Genomic DNA, 20322 nt, shown 5'->3' with positions numbered 1-20322 from the left:
TGCAGCTGTTTCAGGCGGTGTTGTCGCTGTTTTTGCTGCGTCTATTCTTTTCCTTAGTCTCTGTTTTTTTATGATCATACAAATCCTAAATGATGGCTATACTATGCAATTCATTTATCATGAAAAGGTGCGGATACACAAATTCACATGACATGTGAATGATAAATTTATTAAACGTGTTGTCCACAAATAAGAATCAAATCTCTGTCTAAATGTTAATGAATTTATTCCATTTCCATTTGCCAATTTTTGAGCACGATGTGATGTAGAAATCTTTACTGCTTCTCTGTTTCTTTGCTTTGTAGTATTATCATGCAAAAGTATCATTTTATCATTTGAAACTATCATTTTATCTCCTCAAACTATCATTTTATGATGCAAAAGTATCATTTTATCAGCCAAAAATCTAAAACTATCATTTTGAAACAAAAATATCATTTTATCACTGAACCTATCATTTTAAACACTGAAACTATCATATTATTCCCCGAAACTATCATTTTATCCAACCAAAGAACTCAAACAATCAATTTATCATGCAAAAGTATCATTTTATCATTTAAAACTATCATTTTATCTCCTCAAACTATCATTTTATGATGCAAAAGTATCATTTTATTAGCCAAAAATCTAAAACTATCATTATGAAACAAAAATATCAATTTATCACTGAACCTATCATTTTACCCACTGAAACTTTTTATTTATTCCCCGAAACTATCATTTTATCCAACCAAAGAACTCAAACAATCAATTTATCATGCAAAAGTATCATTTTATCGTTTGAAACTATCATTTTATCCACTCAAACTATCATTTTATGATGCAAAAGTATCATTTTATCAGCCAAAAATCTAAAACTATCATTATTAAACAAAAAGTACCCTATCGAACTACCCTATATATTAAGGTGCTAGGCTGGAAATAAATTGGACGACAATATTTAATTATTTGAGTTTGACCTTTTTATTTTTATTCTACAAAAATAGTATTAGAATCTTTTTAATTAGTTACATATTATACACAAACAAATTAGTTTGATGTGGTATTAGAGTTAGAATACAGCTATAGTGGTCGCATTCATTTATCAAAAGTGTATACTTAAAATTACCAAAAAAATACTTTATGAAAGGTGTGTTAAATAACAGTATTTAAAATTGACAATCAAAAATAGGTATTTTTCTATCATCTCATTCGATCTGATTAATAATTTTTATATCCACTCCATGTTTTCTGTTATTGTTTTTATCGATAAATAAAAGGAATAATATGATTTGCATGGCTGATTATAGGGCTGGACACTCTCTCACACTCTCTAGTGTTACGTTTTTAAACCCCATGGAAAAGCAAACTAAATGGCCATAATCCTTTTAGAATTTGTCCCCATTTTGAGATCGCTCAAATTAGTTTATTAGTATACTTCTTTTTCCACTTTATATCAACCTAAAACTTAAATTAAGTGTGTTTTCTGAACAAGAGTGATGTGTTTTGTGAACAAGAGTGAAGTAAAATCAGAATAAGAGTGATGTGTTTTGTGAACAAGAGTGAAGTGTTTTCTGAACAAGAGTGATGTGTTTTGTGAAAAAGAGTGAAGTGTTTTCTGAACAAGAGTGATGTGTATTGTGAACAAGAGTGAAGTGTTTTCTGAACAAGAGTGAAGTGTTTTCTGAACAAGTGCAACTATCATTTTACCTTCTGAAACTATCATTTTATCCCCTGAAACTATCATTTTATCCCCTGAAATCATCATTTTATCAAGTGCAACTATCATTTTACCTTCTGTAACTATCATTTTATCCCCTGAAACTATCATTTATCCCCTGAAATGATAGTTGAATTGCATGGATGAATAAGTATCCAACTTCAGAGGTTGATGATTGTGCAGTGGCCTGCCTCTTTCTCAAATCAACAACTAATTCAACACCACACCCACTAGCCCAACTCACACAACACTAATACTCCATGTTTTGGTAATCGTTTAAGATTTCCAACACAACACTAATACTCCATGGCCTGAAACAGCTGCAGTGAGCATACCGAATCGGATTCCGACGATCTCCGTTATTCGACGGAGCTGATGATGAATTCCGGCCACCCGATTGAACTTCCATTTCAATGCTCTGTTGAACGCAAAATTGAAAACATCTTCCCGGAAGAAAATCAGGAAACAAAATCGCTGAGAAGAGGAATATGGAAACAAAATAACTGAGAAAGATGAGAGAATCGAACTGAGAGAGAATGAAAGAATGGAGCGAAATTCAGAAATTAAATGAGGGAAATGACATATTTACCCTCTGCGCATTTTTTATGAAGTAAATCTAAGTTTGAATCTCAGCCACAAGATTAGAAAATATGTGTGGTCCAGATTTGGTTATAGGGTTATCACACAAATTAGGGGTTATCATATGATCACAACTCTCTCTCTCTATATATATATATATATATATATATATAGGGAGATGATCAAAATAAGTATGTGTTTAAATCCAGAAATGCAGACCAAATCTCAGCCCTAGGATTAGATGATCTAATGGTCAATAATTAACCAAAAACACGGAAGGTCATAATTAAGCAATTTTAGGTCATATTATAATATTTGGATTTAATGTCATACTAAGATCGTTTTAGGTCATGCTTTGTTAGCATGACCTACAAATTACCTAATTATGACCTAAAAGTGCCCTAATTATGATATTGTTCTGCGTTTCTGTATTTAAATCCAGTTTTGCATAGATCAAAACCCTATATATATATATATATATATATATCCACAGTGAGTAGAATTTTTTAACTCAAAAACACTACTGTTATAGAAAATTACGTTTAACACGTGAGTAACGATATAACACTAATAAGTTAAGTGAAATTGGCAGATGTCTCCTTATAACATTTATTATATCCGTACCCAAAAATATAAACTCTTTCCTTTTTAGTACGTCCTTAAAAATAGAAACTTTCAAATTTAAGAAATTTCTTTCTAATGAGGTGAGATTCATTTTTTTATTAACGCACTTTTCCTTCTATATTCTCTCTTACTTATATCAATTTTGCATTAAAATTCATATCGTTTCAAAAGTTTATATTTCTATTCGAGTAAGCTTCGTACCTACTAAAAGTGCCTATTTTGTTACCTATGAGTTTAATGAGGTGCTCTGACAAACATTAAGATTAATCAATAAACATATAAACTTGTTCAATGGCACTAAATGCCCCAACTATATTAACTATCACAATTCTTTCTAGACTATAACTCGAGAATACACTTCAAAATAAAAAGTGCATCTGAGGGAAAAAAGAGAATCCTTAACACACAAACAAACTCCAAAAACCCATCTCCAAACATTCCTGAATTCTCACAGACAAGCAACACCAAACCCCAAGAAAAAGAATTACCACAACAATGTATAAAGCAACAGTACAACATTAAAAGAAGTCCAAGAAAAAAAATCAGCGTTAATCTCTGAAGAGACTAAGCTTTATCTTTTCATATAACAATGGCAATGCCCCTCTTTAATTGTTTTCTTTCAATTTGTTTTGTGAGACCAAATGGCAAACACAAAACAAGATATACACACATATACAGCTAAATAAATGATTTGTTTTGTATTTACCCCTTTTTTTTTGTCATATCTACAACACTTTTGCTGACTTATAACAAGTACTAGTACAATTCAAGATCTTAATCATAATTTGAAGGATATAAATGAGAGAATCTAAACTCAATTGACAGAGAGAGAGAGAGAAGGCTGAACTTTATTCTAATCAAGTTTTACACTTTGGTATATATAAGAAGGCTGATTCTGTTTTTCAAGAAAAAGAAAATAAAGAAGGCCCCTCTCTCTCATGTTCATAACAAGAATGGAGAAATGAAAATTGGTTGAAATTAGGAAATGCCCACTTAGATTTGGATGTAGAAGCATTGCAGACAGAGAGAGGTGGTGGAGGTGTGTGCATGAAGCAATAAGTGGAAGCCATGAAAGATGCAAGTTGCAGAGAGAGCAAGGTTTTTTACTTTACTACTTCGTTCAGAAATTCTTGAATTGAACAAAAGAAGTGTTTTTTTTAGTTATTTGATCATAAAAATGATATCTTTTTGGTGTTATGTGAAGCTCTCTTGGTCAAAGAAAATGGTTAGGAAATGGTTCAATATTAAGTGCAAAGGTGAGGAATTTCAGGCAGTTGAAGAAGCTATTTATGGAGGTGAGGGTCAATTTTTCTCTTCTTATTTACTCTTTTTTTCCCTTTGTAGTCATTCCATGATTTCTTACCTCAATGTTTGAAGTTCTTAATTTTTTAATGATTAGCAGCTTATTTAGTGCTGTAAATGATGAAATTTGGCAAAAATTAGTTTGAAGTGTTGATGGCTTTCATTTTAGGGGGTGAAATGGAGTGGAGAAGGTGCTTCTCTGAAAGGGAGCCATCTACAATCAAGAAAAGTAAAAAAGGTGCTTTGTTTATGCCTTTGCTGTTTTCATCATAGTGCTATGCTCTTAAAAATTACTCCTTTAATATTGAAGATGTTGTTATCTTGGTTTATTAGAAGATTCAGCGAAGAACGTGGAGCGTTCCTTTTCGCGTTCAAGGTCCCGGTCCAGGCGAGGGAGAGGCTATCTTGATCATCCCCAGATTTTAAACATCCAAAACTACAGGTTTGATTCTTCTCAATGGCAGGCATTGTGGTTCAGTGACTGTGTTTGTAGCTCTTGGTTGAAGTTCTAGGATTTTCTTATTTTTCGAGCAGTGTTTTCGTGTCAACGTGGAATGTGGGAGGAAAGCCACCTAGGAGAAATATGAACTTAGATGATTGTCTGCAATCAGCTCCTTCTGCAGATGTATATGTTCTAGGGTATGAACATGATCATCAATTTTTTGATGCTACTTGAAATTATTCATCCATGGCTTCTAAAAGACTCTGTTTTTTCAATCTTGGAAGTTTTCAAGAAATAGTTCCTTTGAATGCCGGCAACATTCTTGGAGCAGAGGACAACGGCCCGGCTAAGAAGTGGCTTGCCCTGATCAAACGTACACTGGACAATGCTCCAGGCACTAGTGGAGCCGGGGGGTGCTACACACCATCTCCGATCCCTGATCCAGTGGCTGAATGGAATGCAGACTTCGAGGGATCATCCACGAGCAAAGCCTCAACCTTCTTTCCACGTCGTTCGTTCCAAACACCACCGCAGCACTGGAACTTGGAGAACGACATGTCAATCCCGCAGACTCCCCTTGACAGGAGACTCAGTGTGTGTGACAGGGTGATTTTTGGTCACAGGCAGAGTGACTTTGGTGCGAATGTGAGATGCGGTGGTAGGCCTAGTGACTGCTCGTCTAGCCAGAGGCCAAGCGACTTCTCTTCTGCCCCTCATCCCAGTGACTACTCCTTGGGTCATAGGCCTAGTGACTTTGAGGATTATCTGACTAGTGAATCGCCTAGCACGGTCTTACAGCCGAGGGCTTGGGCCCTGGCAGAAGATGCGTACGCAGAGCCAGGAAGATCGAGATACTCTTTGGTTGCAAGTAAACAAATGGTTGGCATCTTTCTCACTGTTTGGGTTAAAAGTGAGATGAAGGAACATGTGAGAAACATAAAGATTTCATCTGTTGGAAGAGGATTAATGGGCTATCTTGGTAATAAGGTAGCTGATTTATATTATAACATTACAAAGACTTGATTTTTTTTTTCTATAGTTTTAGATGGTTACATTGATTAAACTAAGAAGGCATTACCATCCTTTGATCACAGGGCTCCATTTCAATCAGCATGATGTTGCACCAGACCAGCCTTTGCTTCGTGTGCAGTCATTTGACATCCGGTGAGAAGGAAGGAGACGAGCTTCGTAGGAACGCTGATGTCATGGAGATCCTAAGGAAGACACGGTTCCCACGTGTCAGCAACATCAACGATGAAAAATCACCCGAGACAATCCTTGAACATGAGTAAGATTTTATCTAGTCAAGAAATTTCTCTATCATGTGCATAGATTTAAGCTTGAACTCTTGAATGTAGTCGAATAATTTGGCTTGGAGATCTGAACTATCGGATAGCTCTTCCCTACCGATCTGCCAAAGCACTCGTGGAAATGCAAAACTGGAGGACACTGTTGGAAAAAGACCAAGTATGTTTTGACACTCTTTCTTATACATTCCATGTCTGTTCTTTATGATGATACGAAGCCTTAAAGACCGATGATCTGTGTACTCTGACAGCTCCGGATAGAGCAGAGACAAGGCCGAGTTTTCGATGGATGGAAAGAAGGGAAGATCTACTTCCCACCAACGTATAAATACTCGCACAATTCAGACAGATATGCTGGTGATGATATGCACCCGAAGGAGAAAAGACGAACTCCTGCATGGTTAGGCTCTCGTTTATCATGATTCGAATAAACCTACTGAAAACAATCCATTTACATGTGGCATTGTGTGAATCTCAAGGTGTGATAGGATCTTGTGGTATGGACGGGGTTTGCAGCAGTTATCCTATGCACGAGGCGAATCTAGGTTCTCAGACCATAGGCCAGTCTCTAGCGTTTTCTGGGCCGAGATTGAGCTGGACCCCAACCGCTTCAGGAAAAGCACGAGCTGCTCAAGCTCCAGAATACAGGCTGAGGAGCTGTTACCATACACACAAAGTTATACTGAACTCTGCTTCTTTTGAAAAAAGTGTGCGTGCTGCATTGGCATCCATATTCCATATCATCCGTACACGCCATCTTTGTTGCTCTCCCCTCGTCTAATTGTTTTCCTCATCAGATGTGAATGCTCACAGTTTTGGAGACCTAACCTTACACACCACTGATCATGTACTAAGTACACTGTAGAGTCTTATTATACGAGTTCTTTCGCAGCTAAGGTATCGAGAAAACGACTCTCATTCTCTCAGGCATTCTCCAAATGCATACAAGAATTTAACAGACAAAACTTTCTGTTGCAGGATGTAATCTAACAACTGAAGATGCCAAGTGGGAGTGCGATATTCTTGTTTTATTTTTATTTTGAGGATTCTTTGATTAGTTAGAATAGGATCATAGATTGGATAACTAGACATAGTGAAAATAACCATCCTTCTTTAATTGAGAAAGCTGCTGTTTTCAATGTAAGAAAGTATTGGGAATCTTGATGTAAAAAAACCATGAAAGTGAAATATCAAGCTTGTTTTATGCTTGTTGCCAATGATTTTACTGCAAAGTTGGTTGCTTTGTGCCTCCACATTCATTCTGTGTCTGCTTTTCCTTTTTGTCTGAAAATGAAAAGATAAAAAAAACAAAAGCCTCTGAACCTACCAAAAGCAAAAGACAAGTTAAAACATGACTAACCCTCACACAAAACATGAATACATACATATGCCTTGTTTAGCTGCATATTCAAAAAATTACTCAGAATCAGAACCATAAAAGTAGCAAAAGAGTCAAAAAGGAAAAAGATAAATTTGCAAATAATTATTATTTTTTTGCATATTATTTCTGTTTAAAACTTTTAGAAGAAGTGTCAATGTCTACTTTGACATTTACGGGGAAAGCAGGAGTGCTATTTGAAATAATATATGCTAAAGAAAATGCAATTCATGTTATGCAAAGAAAATAATGGCCATTTTTCATAAATTTGAGCATGAATTGTTAGACAAACAAATTGTTATAAATTTCAAGGTTCAACAAAAAATTTGAATGTTGACAAACGAAGTAATTGGATTTCCAATTTAGAAATTAGTAGATTTTATTCACCCTATTGTTTTTGTTGTGGACAAGATAAAAAGAGAAAAACGTAGCTGCGCGGGCAGAGCCCACATGATTTCTAGTCACGTCCACTAGTTGACGTTGATTATTAGATTCATAAATTTATATAATACATCATAATTCATAAATAAAAACATGCTATAGTATTATTCTTCGTAGTGAAATTATTATACAAATAATGAATCAATGAAATCCAAAATCCATATATATCAACAAAAGTAGATGAGAAAGACCCCCATCATCGCTACAGGAAGAGATGGAAAAACACTTGGAGATGGCGGCGCAGCCGACAATGTTGGTCGCATTCCCGGTGGCGTAAGTGTCGGGACTAGGTCACTTTGCGGCGTCTGAGGCGGCGGTGTCGAGGGCTGAGGATTAAATGGAACTGAAAAATCATGTAACATCAGTGCTACTCATCTCTAATCAATTGGCAAAATTAAGGTATTATTGTAACATCTATATAAATACATACACATGCCCTAATAGAGTTGTGATCAAATTACAACCGGTTGACATCATATAACATACTAATCAAATTATGAGTTATCCACTTTCGCTAAAAAAAATCTACTAACATTCCTGAATCAACGATCTAATATGTTTTGTGATACCAACTAAACTATGATTAATGAATCAACAAACTAATATATATGGTTCTCAATTCTCATTTTAATAGCGGTCTTAGGGGAATAGGACCATGCCCGAACAAATTTCAATTTACTTAACCAATAATTATATTTCATCTCACATATATGCATTTAAAAATTCAAATAGTACCTTGAGGAATTGAAGGAGGAGGAGATCTATTTGGTGCAGCGGGGTTTGAATTCCTTGGTGCTATACCAACCAAAATCATCAAGAATTATTAATTACGTCATAACAATAAAAATTGATGATGTATAAATAGGAGTTGGGAATGATAATAAATGTACCTGGAGCTGGAACAGGGCTAGCCGTGGCTGCAAATTTGAGGCCAAATAAGTTAGTACTAATATTAAGCATAATTGAAATTTGATAGCTTAATCACCTTTCACTAAAAAAAACTTGTAAACACAAAATTAGAGACCCAATCACTTATATTTGAATATTTTTAAAGAGTAAAAGTCAATTTTGGTCCTAAATATATGTTCAAAATACGAATTTGGTCTATAACATCCACTTTTTTTAAAAATGTCCATAACAAATGAAATCCTTGTCGGAGTGGTTCTTTTTTGACATTTCTGTCAAAAAACTAACGGTCATGCCACAGTGCAATTAGTGTTGACTGTTAGTTTTTTGACGGAACTGTCGAAAAAAGGACTACTTAAGCGGCATTTCATTTGTTATGGACCCATTTACAAAAAGTGAATGTTTTGGATCAAATTCATATTTTGATAATACGTTTAGGATCAAAATTGAGTTTTTACTTAATTTAAAAATATAACCAAATTTTGATTGGTTAATTACCTTTGCACTCAATTGGGACTCCAGATTGCCTGCATGCTTTAGGAAGGGAGATTGCGAGAGTTCGATTGATGGGAACTTGGAAAGGTACACCTCCTGTCACTATCAGGCACAAGCAATCCTGGCCGTTGCTCATGAGGTCTCTCAACGAGGGGAAGGGATCCCCTGCTGTGCACAAATGCACAGCAGGGAGTGCTGTTCCACACAATTGAATAAAATAATCAAATAAATAAATAAATTAAATTAAATAAATATATTATTATTTTATTAAAATGTGAGAAACAGCACTCCCTGCTGTGCATTTGTGCACAGCAGGCGATCCCTTCCCCTCAACGAGTTGCAGCAGGCTGACGTTGGCGACGACGTGTTCGACCTGCTTGCCAGGTACCCTATGCACGACCCGAAGCTGCGTAGCATGGGCCCCGTGCAGGTTGTGTTCGTGTTCGTGTTCGACTGCGCTGCCACATACGGAGCGAGGAAAGCTATGATCATTAGATGTACTAATACAATCATGCTTTCCATGGATGTTTGTTTAATAGAGAGAAGTGAGGGTTATTTATTATAGATTGCATAAGAAAAAAGGATGAGAAACTAGCTCACCTACCTTAACTGTATTTTGGGGTTTTAGGTGACCTTGTTACATGTCAAACTAATCTTTTTCTTTTGGGTATGATGATGTTTTAGTTAAATTCTTTGATACTAAGACCATAAATAGTACTCCCTCCGTCCCATAATAGATGTCACACTTGGGAGATGCCACGAGATTTTAGGATATGTTATTTTGTGTGTTAAGTGGGAAGAGAAAATATAATTTTATAATTGATGTGAGAAGGAACTTTTTCCAAATGAAGAAATGTGACATCTTTTGTGGGAGTATTTAGTTTTATTTAATAAGTACTTCCTCTGTGAATAGGAGATTAGGAGTCTCATGACTCATTTTTTTTATTTTAGTCTGTCCGTAAATAGGAGTCCTTGTTTTTTTTTTACTGTAAATTGTAATATGGTCACACATTCCACTAACTCATTCCACTCACATTTCATTTCAAATTAATATAATACAAGTGAAACTCATATTCCACTAATTTTTTTCATCCACCTTTTTTTGCATTTCTTAAAATCCGTACAGTCAAGAATGTCAAGAATGAGACTCCTAATAACAGGTAGAGTAAGTACTACAGTATCATCTAGGGTGTCATTCAATAGGTTGGTGAACTACATAGCTAATCCTATTTTTATCTGTCATCGTGATGTTATTGAATACTAAATCTTTGGTAGGAATTCAATTATAATATGGATTTCTTTATTGTGATTAATTTTTGTACGTGCTTTAATCACAATTCCGCTGCTCTAGTTCCCCTACTTATTCCAGTATTTAACAGAAAAGAACTAAATGAAAGAAAGGGAGATTATTCAACTAGCTCTCAAGCTATATAGCGAACAAAATTCAGAACGACCAAATTAAAGTGAAATTAAATATATACAACCACCCCCCATGAGTTATGATTCTAACTCTGCAAGCACGTGAATACGATCATATTAAAATTTCAATATAAACTTAGTTGATATTTTTAATATATTGTGTTAGCATGATATTTAAAATGTCAACATGAATATGAATTTGTATTGACATTTTAATATGACCTTATTGATATTTTTAATACATTTTGTTTATGAATTAACAAATTAAAAATTAAAAAAATATTAGTATTATAACGCACCCACCACTCCAATCCTCCAATTATTAATATAACTGGAGAAAACCATTTTAGTTAACCAATTTTAATCAGGAAAGTAACTCAAACATTCTGAAATATAACTCTACTACTCTTATTAGGGGGTGTTCGGTTCGCAAGATTGTATCCCGAGATTAAATATGTAGTGTGTTTGGTTCATGAGATTCAATCCCACAACTCAATCCTAGATGGATAATCATGGGATAATTAGTCATAGCTAACCACTTATGACTAAAATAATCTCACAACTTAATCCAAGATTATATCTTCATATTATTTTATCTTGGAAACCGAACGCTACCTTAATGGTTGATCAATTATCGCCCACAAATTTTATTCTTCATAAAATTGAAAAAACAAAACAAAATAGGATTATAATTATTCCTGGTGGATATTTAACCACCACTAGCAGGGGTAGTTCGGTCAATAAATTTTTTCGTATGCAACTGCCAAGTGTCTCTGGTTGTTTCATCTTCCTTCTATCCGAGCTCTACTTCCATTAATGGCAACGAAATCGTTGAGCTCCACTCAATTTCCAATTATACCATTGCCACATCACAATATCACCTTCTTGTCCCTCGGTCACTCCCGCTGCAAACCGTCTCCTTCCGCTTCGATCATCCGTCGCAGGTACCGGCTGAAAACACCTCCGGATTCAGCCACGTATATCCGGCGCGGCTCCGATTCAATATGTGGTGAGTCATATCTACGTTTATACGCTGAGTGACATTAATGGTTGAATCAAATGTGATGATGAATTTGAATTTACGCGCTTACTACTTTTTTCCTGCTAGTTATGTTTTCTGCTGTTTTAATTAGATTTTTGAAGTTTATGAATGTTGTGGAGAAGTACATCTATTTTTGCAGATGATGCAATTTTTGAAGTGTTAACTTTCATTAGTTGAGGAGTGCGGATTTTGTGGATGATACAGTTATTGAACTAGAGTATTTAATGAGCTTAGACTTGTTATTTGGAGTAAATCTATAAAAGTAGGATTACTACACTAAATTATATCCCAGAACTCTTGGAGATCACTGAATTCGCTTATAAAGAGATGGAAGCTGATTTCTGACTTTTACCTAGAATGTGGAAATTTAGAATGTTTTGAATCTCTATGATCTAATTATACAGAGGTTGTTTCTTCTTGTGATGGTAGTTTGCATCTCTCTCTCTCTATCTCACCCCTCATTCCCTCACACACACACACACACACACACACACACATCCCTGATTAGTTTATGTTCATCATGAAGCTGCTGGGAAGGGGGATGTATTGACGAGCAGTGAAGATAAAGTTGTCAGTTCCTCGAGCAAAGCGTCCTTGTACAGAGATGGAAATCCTACCAACTCCATTAGTTTGTTTGGGGTTGACTTAACTGCGGATAATATTGCCGTTGCTATGGTATATTTTGTGCAAGGTGTTTTGGGACTTTCCAGGCTTGCCGTCAATTTCTACCTGAAAGATGACCTGCATTTAGACCCTTAAGAGGTATTAAAACATACTTAATTGACTAGAGAGCAGACATATCTCATGTGAAATGTCGTCACGACTTACATTTCTATATAATTGACTAGACAGCTATAATATTTGGCGTCTCATCATTGCCTTGGCTTGTTAAGCCCCTGTATGGATTCATCAGGTAGAATTACTTACTCTGGTTGTCATCTCTTCTCTTTCCCTTTTACAGTAGAATGGATATATATTCTAAACCTAGTTATGAATGTGTTGTGCAGTGATTCATTCCCTCTCTTTGGCTACCGAAGAAGGTCATATTTGGTTATCTCAGGACTCTTGGGTGCCCTCTCATGGAGTTTGATGGCAACCTTAGTTGATAGCAAATACAGTGTTGCATTCTGCATACTTTTGGGATCTCTGTCTGTAGCATTTTCGGATGTAGTAAGTCGGAGATTTATTACTGCAATTTCACCTTTCTGTGTGCGCTCTTTAGTTTCAAAAGTTTATGTCAGAATTAGATTACTTTACATTGCAAACTGACATAAGTTTGGATATAGTGCTCTCTCTGGCTTCCTGAATCATCTATGTGAAACGATGAATATCAATTACTAATATTTTTTAAATTTTCTTACACTACTGTATGCATTATAATATAGATCACCTTGGCTTATTAATCATCATTTAGACAGCCATATGCAGTCGTTTCAGTTCTTATAAAGATAAAGCATGATGCAGGTTGTGGACTCCATGGTTGTAGAGAGAGCTCGTGGTGAATCACAGACCATTTCTGGATCCCTTCAGTCACTCTGCTGGGGATCATCAGCTTTTGGAGCTATTATAAGTTCCTACTTGAGTGGATCATTGGTGGGTGCTTATGGTGTGAGGTATACCATATGATCTGTCTTATCATTTTTACTTGCATTATTCTTATTCATGATTTCTTAAGCATCTGCAGGTTTGTATTTGGATTAACGGCTTTGCTTCCATTAATAACATCTGCTGTTGCTGTCCTTGTGAGAGAGGAGCCGGTGCTTGGCCCATCAAGGGTACTGAATTTCTCATTAGATAGATCTAGCTTTCTTGAAAGCTCAAAGAACACCATCACACAGGTGTGGGTTGCGGTAAAGCAGCCTAACGTATTACTTCCCACTCTTTTCATTTTCCTATGGCAAGCAACACCTCAATCTGATTCTGCCATGTTCTATTTTGTTGGAAGGAAAGATTACCGAGAATCAAGAGGGAAGATTACCGAGAATCAAGACACTAATTTCCTACAATCAAAATCATTGAGTTATTAGTGATTGATTCTTACCATGTATAGGAGATTATGCTAGGGTAATTAACTTACCTTAAGATTGTATTGTTGAGCCTATAAGAGGCGTGTAAAGTGTATACTCAAATCAATGAAATAGAGAAAACCAATATTCCAAAACCTGTTTTAACATGGCATCATAGCCAGAATCAAATTAGGGCTCAGATTATTCGATCATCACAGCCCCATCCTATACCAATCCCGGCCAAAATCAACAAGAAACCAGTGAGCAAACAGATCCAAATCAGTAACCAAAAATGTCAGACGAGAAACCAACAGATAAGCCGACAGAATTAGAGTCATCAAGCAGTAAGATACGAGCGAGTAAGAACGTGACAGTAGCGTTCAAACTTAACGGGGGAAATTACCCGTTATGGTCGCGATTGATGAAAGTAGCGATTGGGAGCAGGGGAGGCTACTCCCATATAACTGGAAAGCCAACTCTACCACTGCCAGGAAGCAGGGAGTACGACGATTGGGAGGAGACGGACTTGATCGTGTTCTCATGGATTGTGGATAATATCGAAACCGATATTATTGCCGACTTCGCCCATCACCAATCGGCTAAGGCTATTTGGGACAGCCTAGCCACAACATACGAAAGCGAGGCCGACCTCTACCTCGTTTATGACCTGGAGGATAAAGCAAACACAATCAAGCAGGGATCAATGGATTTAGAGACCTATTACCGCAAAATCCACGGGATGTGGATCAATATTGATCGGTGTCAAAAGCAACCGGTCGACTGTTGTGAGAAAGGTGTGAACCAGTTCAGGGTCTACACCAACACCAAGAGGCTGCTCAGATTTCTCGCGGGACTCAACGATGAACACGAGGGAGTCCGGAGGGACATCCTCAAAGAAGTATCACCCCCTCCGCTTGAAACCGCCTATGGGTGGGTTAAAAAGGAGGCGGCCCGACGACGGCTAGGGCCACCGGAATCCCCAAACACAATCACCCATAGCCACAAAGGAGGAGACTCGGGAGGAATCGGGCACGGATTAGCAGCGCAAGGACAACGACAAGGATACCGGAATGGAGCCCCACGTCAAACCACCACCACTCACCGCCCGGGGAACAAACCAATTGACAAATCCAAGCTTTGGTGCTCCCACTGTGGGATGCAAAAGCACACCCGTGAAACATGCTTTCAATTACACGGGTATCCCGAATGGTGGGAGGAGCGACAAACGGCGAAAGCACGAATGGCGGTTGGAGTCGCCGTCGGAAATGAGGCAACGAAAATGCCGACTGGAAGTCGGGACATGGCGACTAGTCGGGGGAAGCAGAAGGAGGAATCGGAGGCCCCCAGCGGAGGCGGGAATGGTGGTGGAATGATCGGTGCCGGCAATTTCGCCGGAAAGACGGGAAGCCGAAGTGGATTTGGCGGCGGGAGTCATGGCGGCGGGAGTCAAGGAGGTATCGGGTTATGGGTGCAAAACCCTAACCCCCAATTCCCTAAATTACATTCAATTCCCACTTATTTGCAGAATGACCCCCCAAATCCCTTGGAATTAGAATACAGACCCCATTGTTTGCATGATAGCCATCTGACTTGTGATAAATTGCATGATGAACCCCACATTTCGAACTATTATGAAGAGCCCCCAGATTGTGTGAAAAATATGAAATCCAGCCCTATCTCACTTAAAAATAAATTTGAGCCCTTGAACCACATTTCCGCTGCATTTACCGTAAAGAAAAATGATGGGGTGAAAGAAGGGGTTGGATATTTGATTGTGGAGCCACCGACACAATGACTCCGAATAAAGATGATTTTTGTAGTTTCAGTGATATCACTAAGACTTATATACAGACCGCTAGTGGGGAATTAATTACCGTGGCTGGGGAGGGCACTATTGAAATTTCCCCAACCCTGAAGTTGTCAAACTGTCTTTATGTCCCAACGGTGTCTCAGAGATTGATGTCTATAAGCCATGTAACAAAAGAGTTGAATTGCACCCTGCTGATGCATCCCGATTTCTGTATTTTGCAGGATATTCGGACGAGGAAGATACTTGGGCGTGGCACTGAGAGTCAAGGGCTTTACTATATGGACGAGATAGCTCACCAAGGCAGTGTGATGCTGGCTCACGGGACCACGAAACGGGAGATTTGGCTCTGGCACCAACGACTGGGACACCCTTCCCCTGGTTATTTTAGTTTACTTTTTCCTAACCTTTCTATTCCAAAGGATTTTTCATGTGAGACTTGCGTTTTGGCCAAGAGCCACAGACAATCATTTAAGCCTACGAATACCCGTATGAATTCTATTTTTTCTCTTGTTCATGCTGATGTGTGGGGGCCTGCACCTATTATTGGGGGGAATGGTTTGAAATACTTTGTGATTTTTGTGGATGATTGCACTAGGATGACGTGGATATATTTCTTAAAACATAAGTCTGAAGTGATTGACAAATTCATTCTTTTCTTTAACCTTATCCAAACCCAGTTCCAGACTACTATAAAAACCCTTCGATCTGACAATGTGAAAGAATTTGTAAACCAGCAAATGACAAACTTTTTTTCCGAAAAAGGCATCAAACCTCGTGCCCTTATACACCAGAACAAAATGGGATGGCAGAAAGAAAAAACCGAACCATCCTCGAAATAACCCGAGCCTTGATGTTTGACTCTAAAGTTCCTACCCATTTTTGGCCCGAAGCCGTTGCTACCTCGATCTACCTCATAAACAGACTTCCCACTAAAGTCCTAAACAAAAAAACTCCTCTCGATACACTCTCCCAACTCACCAAAATACCCACACACCTTAATCTCCAACCCAAAGTATTCGGGTGTACTGTTTATGTTCACATCCCAAAACATGAAAGAACAAAATTATCACCCTGTGCTACCAAGTGTGTCTTTGTGGGTTACGGGATTAACCAAAAAGGGTATAGATGCTATGATCCAACTACAAACGGGTAGTCACCATAATGAATTGTAATTTTTTAGAAACCGAGTTTTACTACCACACCCACCTTAGTAGTCAGGGGGAGAGTGAGTCAAACAATACAGTCGACTACCTAAGTTGGTTTGTGCCTGAATCAAATCTCTCCTACGAGGACCTAACAGAAAAGGTTGGCACTGTCGCCGAGCAAGTCTCAACCACAGAGTCCTCTCAACCGCATCCTAGTGTCTCTCCTCAGCCGGTATCCGAAACATCTGAGGTAATTCCCGACTCACCTCAAGAAAATCACCATTCTACTGATGCTACTAATACAGAAATTGTAGACACAACTCTAGATGAAGACACAGGTCGATATATACTCCCACCACGGAGAAATCGAGGAATACCACCAAAGAGATTCTCACCCGAAAAGATCGGGAGGAAAAGTCAGTACGCTGTAGCAAACTTCGTGAAAGGAAATCTAACCAAGATGGCTAGAGCATTTGAAACAGCACTATACGAAGAAGAGGAGATTCCTTATACAGCCGAGGAGGCAATGAAAGTCAGACATTGGAGGGAGGCTATGTTCGTAGAAATGGATGCTTTATTGAAGAACAAGACATGGGAAGTCATCGAGCTTCCAAAAGGGGCTACTACCGTTGGTTGTAGATGGGTGTTTACAATCAAAAGAAGACCAGATGGATCCATTGACAGGTACAAGGCAAGATTGGTGGCGAAAGGTTACACTCAGACTTACGGCATTGATTATGCCGAAACATTCTCACCAGTGGCTAAGATCAACACAGTAAGAGTATTATTCTCTATAGCAGCTAACCGTGATTGGCCGCTACATCAGTTCGACGTGACAAACGCCTTCTTGCATGGAGAACTAACCAAACCCGTATATATGGTTCCTCCGCCCGGGTTTACTGGAGACTTTCAGAATGGAGACGTCTGTAAGCTGAAAAAGACGTTGTATGGTCTCAAACAATCCCCACGAGCATGGTTCGGGAGGTTCACTGAGGTCATGAAGAAGTATGACTACCTCCAGAGCAATTCAGACCACACTCTGTTCCTCAAGAAGAGGGATGGTAAGATCACATGCCTCATTATTTATGTTGATGATATGATTATCACAGGTGATAATGAAGATGAGATAGATCAGCTGAAGAAGAATTTGTCCAAGGAATTTGAAATGAAGGACCTTGGCAACCTGAAATACTTCTTGGGAATAGAAGTGCTCAGATCGAAGCAAGGGATCTTTATCAATCAACGAAAGTACGTGCTTGACATTCTAGCAGAAACAGGGATGATTGACTGCAAGCCTGCAGATACTCCAATGGTTCAAAATCACGGCCTACAGATTCGTAAAGGAGCCAAACTCGCTGACCGAGGGAGGTATCAACGATTGGTTGGGAAACTCATCTATCTATCCCACACCCGGCTAGACCTCGCATATGCCGTTGGGGTCGTAAGCCAGTTTATGCATGCACCACAAGAAGAGCACTGGGAAGCAGTGTTGAGAATAGTACGGTACTTGAAGGGTACATATGGCTTAGGAAGCTCATGACCGAGCTCGATCTCAAATCAACTCAGTCGTGCCGATTATTGTGTGATAATAAAGCTGCCATTAGTATCTCAGAAAATCCAGTTCAGCATGACCGAACCAAGCATGTAGAGGTAGATCGACACTTCATAAAAGACACAATCGATGCAAAGGTGGTAGTATTGCCTTATGTCAAGTCAGAAGATCAACTGACGGATGTCTTGACCAAGGCAGTAAGCTCGCACTCTTTCCGGAGTGTATTGGACAAGTTAAGTATTGGTGATCCCATCACTTAACTTGAGGGGGAGTGTTGGAAGGAAAGATTACCGAGAATCAAGAGAGAAGATTACCGAGAATCAAGACACTAATTTCCTGCAATCAAAATCATTGAGTTATTAGTGATTGATTCTTACCATGTATAGGAGATTATGCTAGGGTAATTAACTTACCTTAAGATTGTATTGTTGAGCCTATAAGAGGCGTGTAAAGTGTATACTCAAATCAATGAAATAGAGAAAACCAATATTCCAAAACCTGTTTTAACATATTTCACGTACGTTGGCTCTGTTAGCACTTGATTATTCTCATGGTTTCTTTTTTGCCATCTTGATGGTGGCTGTTAACCGCGATCTTTCTACTCTCAGAACGAATAAGCTTGGTTTTACTCCGGAGTTTCTGGGACGCGTGAAGCTTGTTACTTCCATTGCATCATTAGCCGGTGTTGGACTCTACAATGGCTTCTTGAAAAGTGTCCCTCTGCAGAAGATATTTCTTATGACTACTCTCATTGGCTCTGCTCTTGGATTAACTCAAGTACGAATTCTCGTCATGCATCCTTATGAATAAAAATCATTTCTATTATTAATCAATAACACATTTGGCACAAGTCAGGTTCTACTAGTCACTGGATTGAATCGGCAGATTGGTATAAGCGACGAGTGGTTTGCAATTGGCGACTCATTGGTCCTAACAGTTCTTGGTCAGGTATTTCTACGTTTCTGAATCTCTGATAGCAGTGTATCAAGTGCATACATCTGGAATATAAATTACATTAGTTTAGAAGCTCAACGAGGGATTTTCCTTCTCAGGTGTCGTTCATGCCTGTTCTCGTTTTAGCTGCAAGAATCTGCCCAGACGGCATGGAGGCTACTCTATTTGCAACACTCATGCCGGTTTCAAACTGTGGCAGCGTCCTTGGTGGTTTGATCGGAGCTGGACTAACTCAGCTCCTTGGCGTCACGAAAGATGAGTTTTCGAATTTAGCTTCTCTGATTATTCTTTGCAATTTGAGTTCATTGCTACCTTTGCCACTACTTGGCCTCCTCCCTCAAGATATATCTGATATCGATTCTAACGAGAATGCTGATGTTGAAACAAAGTCGAATTGAGTTTAATGATGCCTTATACAGGAAGTAGTGTATTGTGAAAAGTTCGAGCTGTATATATAATTGTAGATAGGCAAATGGTATAGTATTATTTTCTCAGTCAGATAGATTAAATGCATCAAGTAGCTTTGGATGGAGTATTAAATTTTCTCGAGCATATATAAGCATGGGTTGTATTTCATTGTAACTATGTTTTTTATATTATCTAAATTTGTAAATCTATCACACGTTTTGGTTAATAACAAATTTTGTCATCATTGATAATTTGATGAGGATAATATAATTCAAAAGAAAAACACAAGAAAGAGATACTGAACAACTCCATTCATTCTATAAAAATAAGGACATTTGAAACGACACGAAAATTAATGCATAATTGGTAGTAATATAAAAGATAGAAAGAAAAAAATAGTTAAAATAGTGTTAAAATCGAACAATATTTGCAGTTAATATATCAAGAAATACAAATCCCAAAGAAATGATTTCAAGAAAACACACAATTCCCATGAAAATGGCGATGCAGATGCCAAATTCCTGTGTTAAATCGTCGCTCACAATGTGCAAGAAAGACGCCAAATGCAAGTGCAACATCTGCATCGCTAGCATTAACGCCACATAGCACCAATCACAGGCCCTTCAGAAAATCCTACTCCCCACGCACCTTCGTTTCAACTCTTCCTCCTATATGTCTCAATCCTCATGAAAACTCCTCATTGTACCCATTTTTGTAGATGCTATTTGATAAACAGATCGGTAAAGAAGATTGTATTACTTTGTACATTGGACACTAATATATAGGCTTAGGAAAAGATATACAAGGAAA

General features: G+C 38.0%; 2 protein-coding genes and 1 pseudogene across 5 annotated transcripts; 2 read left to right on the top strand and 1 right to left on the bottom strand.

The window, feature by feature from the left end:
- Nucleotides 1–3649: 3649 nt before the first annotated feature.
- On the top strand, nt 3650–7188 carry LOC121777584 (type IV inositol polyphosphate 5-phosphatase 6-like). Of its 4 annotated transcripts, XM_042174882.1 has the most exons (12): nt 3654–4003; nt 4110–4200; nt 4377–4445; nt 4541–4649; nt 4742–4846; nt 4934–5636; nt 5744–5937; nt 6008–6116; nt 6208–6356; nt 6436–6665; nt 6754–6853; nt 6935–7188. In XM_042174882.1, the coding sequence occupies exons 1-10, from the start codon at nt 3974–3976 to the stop codon at nt 6656–6658; spliced, it is 1782 nt and encodes a 593-aa protein (XP_042030816.1). In that variant the 5' UTR covers nt 3654–3973; the 3' UTR covers nt 6659–6665; nt 6754–6853; nt 6935–7188. The 4 variants fall into 4 exon arrangements, with proteins under 4 accessions (XP_042030818.1, XP_042030817.1, XP_042030816.1 ...); XM_042174884.1 differs by having other exon boundaries at nt 3650–4003; nt 6445–6853; XM_042174883.1 differs by having other exon boundaries at nt 3653–4003; nt 4544–4649; nt 6436–6853.
- A 702-nt stretch (nt 7189–7890) lies between these two features.
- On the bottom strand, nt 7891–9698 carry LOC121776855 (non-specific lipid transfer protein GPI-anchored 20-like). Its single transcript, XM_042174012.1, has 5 exons — nt 9487–9698; nt 9180–9319; nt 8666–8692; nt 8511–8570; nt 7891–8118 (listed from the first exon to the last, which is right to left on the bottom strand). The coding sequence occupies exons 1-5, from the start codon at nt 9696–9698 to the stop codon at nt 7943–7945; spliced, it is 615 nt and encodes a 204-aa protein (XP_042029946.1). The 3' UTR covers nt 7891–7942.
- A 1663-nt stretch (nt 9699–11361) lies between these two features.
- LOC121775981 lies at nt 11362–19502 on the top strand (annotated as a pseudogene).
- The last annotated feature ends 820 nt before the right edge of the window (nt 19503–20322 follow it).

The sequence above is a fragment of the Salvia splendens genome, chromosome 18, assembly GCF_004379255.2.
Source record: "Salvia splendens isolate huo1 chromosome 18, SspV2, whole genome shotgun sequence".
Classification (NCBI taxonomy): Eukaryota; Viridiplantae; Streptophyta; class Magnoliopsida; order Lamiales; family Lamiaceae; genus Salvia; species Salvia splendens.
The sequence above is the reverse complement of the archived record's forward strand: the minus strand, read 5'-3'. Positions and strand labels throughout refer to the sequence as shown.

Bases quoted from the DNA above. Each gene is read 5' to 3' on its own strand.
- LOC121777584 (XM_042174882.1), top strand. From the start codon at position 3,974: ATGAAAGATGCAAGTTGCAGAGAGAGCAAG. The intron at 4,201-4,376 runs GTGAGGGTCAAT...CTTTCATTTTAG, and splicing joins TGAAGAAGCTATTTATGGAG to GGGGTGAAATGGAGTGGAGA. The intron at 4,847-4,933 runs GTATGAACATGA...CAATCTTGGAAG, and splicing joins GCAGATGTATATGTTCTAGG to TTTTCAAGAAATAGTTCCTT.
- LOC121776855 (XM_042174012.1), bottom strand. From the start codon at position 9,698: ATGGAAAGCATGATTGTATTAGTACATCTAATGATCATAGCTTTCCTC. The intron at 9,320-9,486 runs GTGCACAAATGC...CCCCTCGTTGAG, and splicing joins AGGGGAAGGGATCGCCTGCT to AGACCTCATGAGCAACGGCC. The intron at 8,693-9,179 runs GTAATTAACCAA...TCAAATTTGCAG, and splicing joins AGTCCCAATTGAGTGCAAAG to CCACGGCTAGCCCTGTTCCA.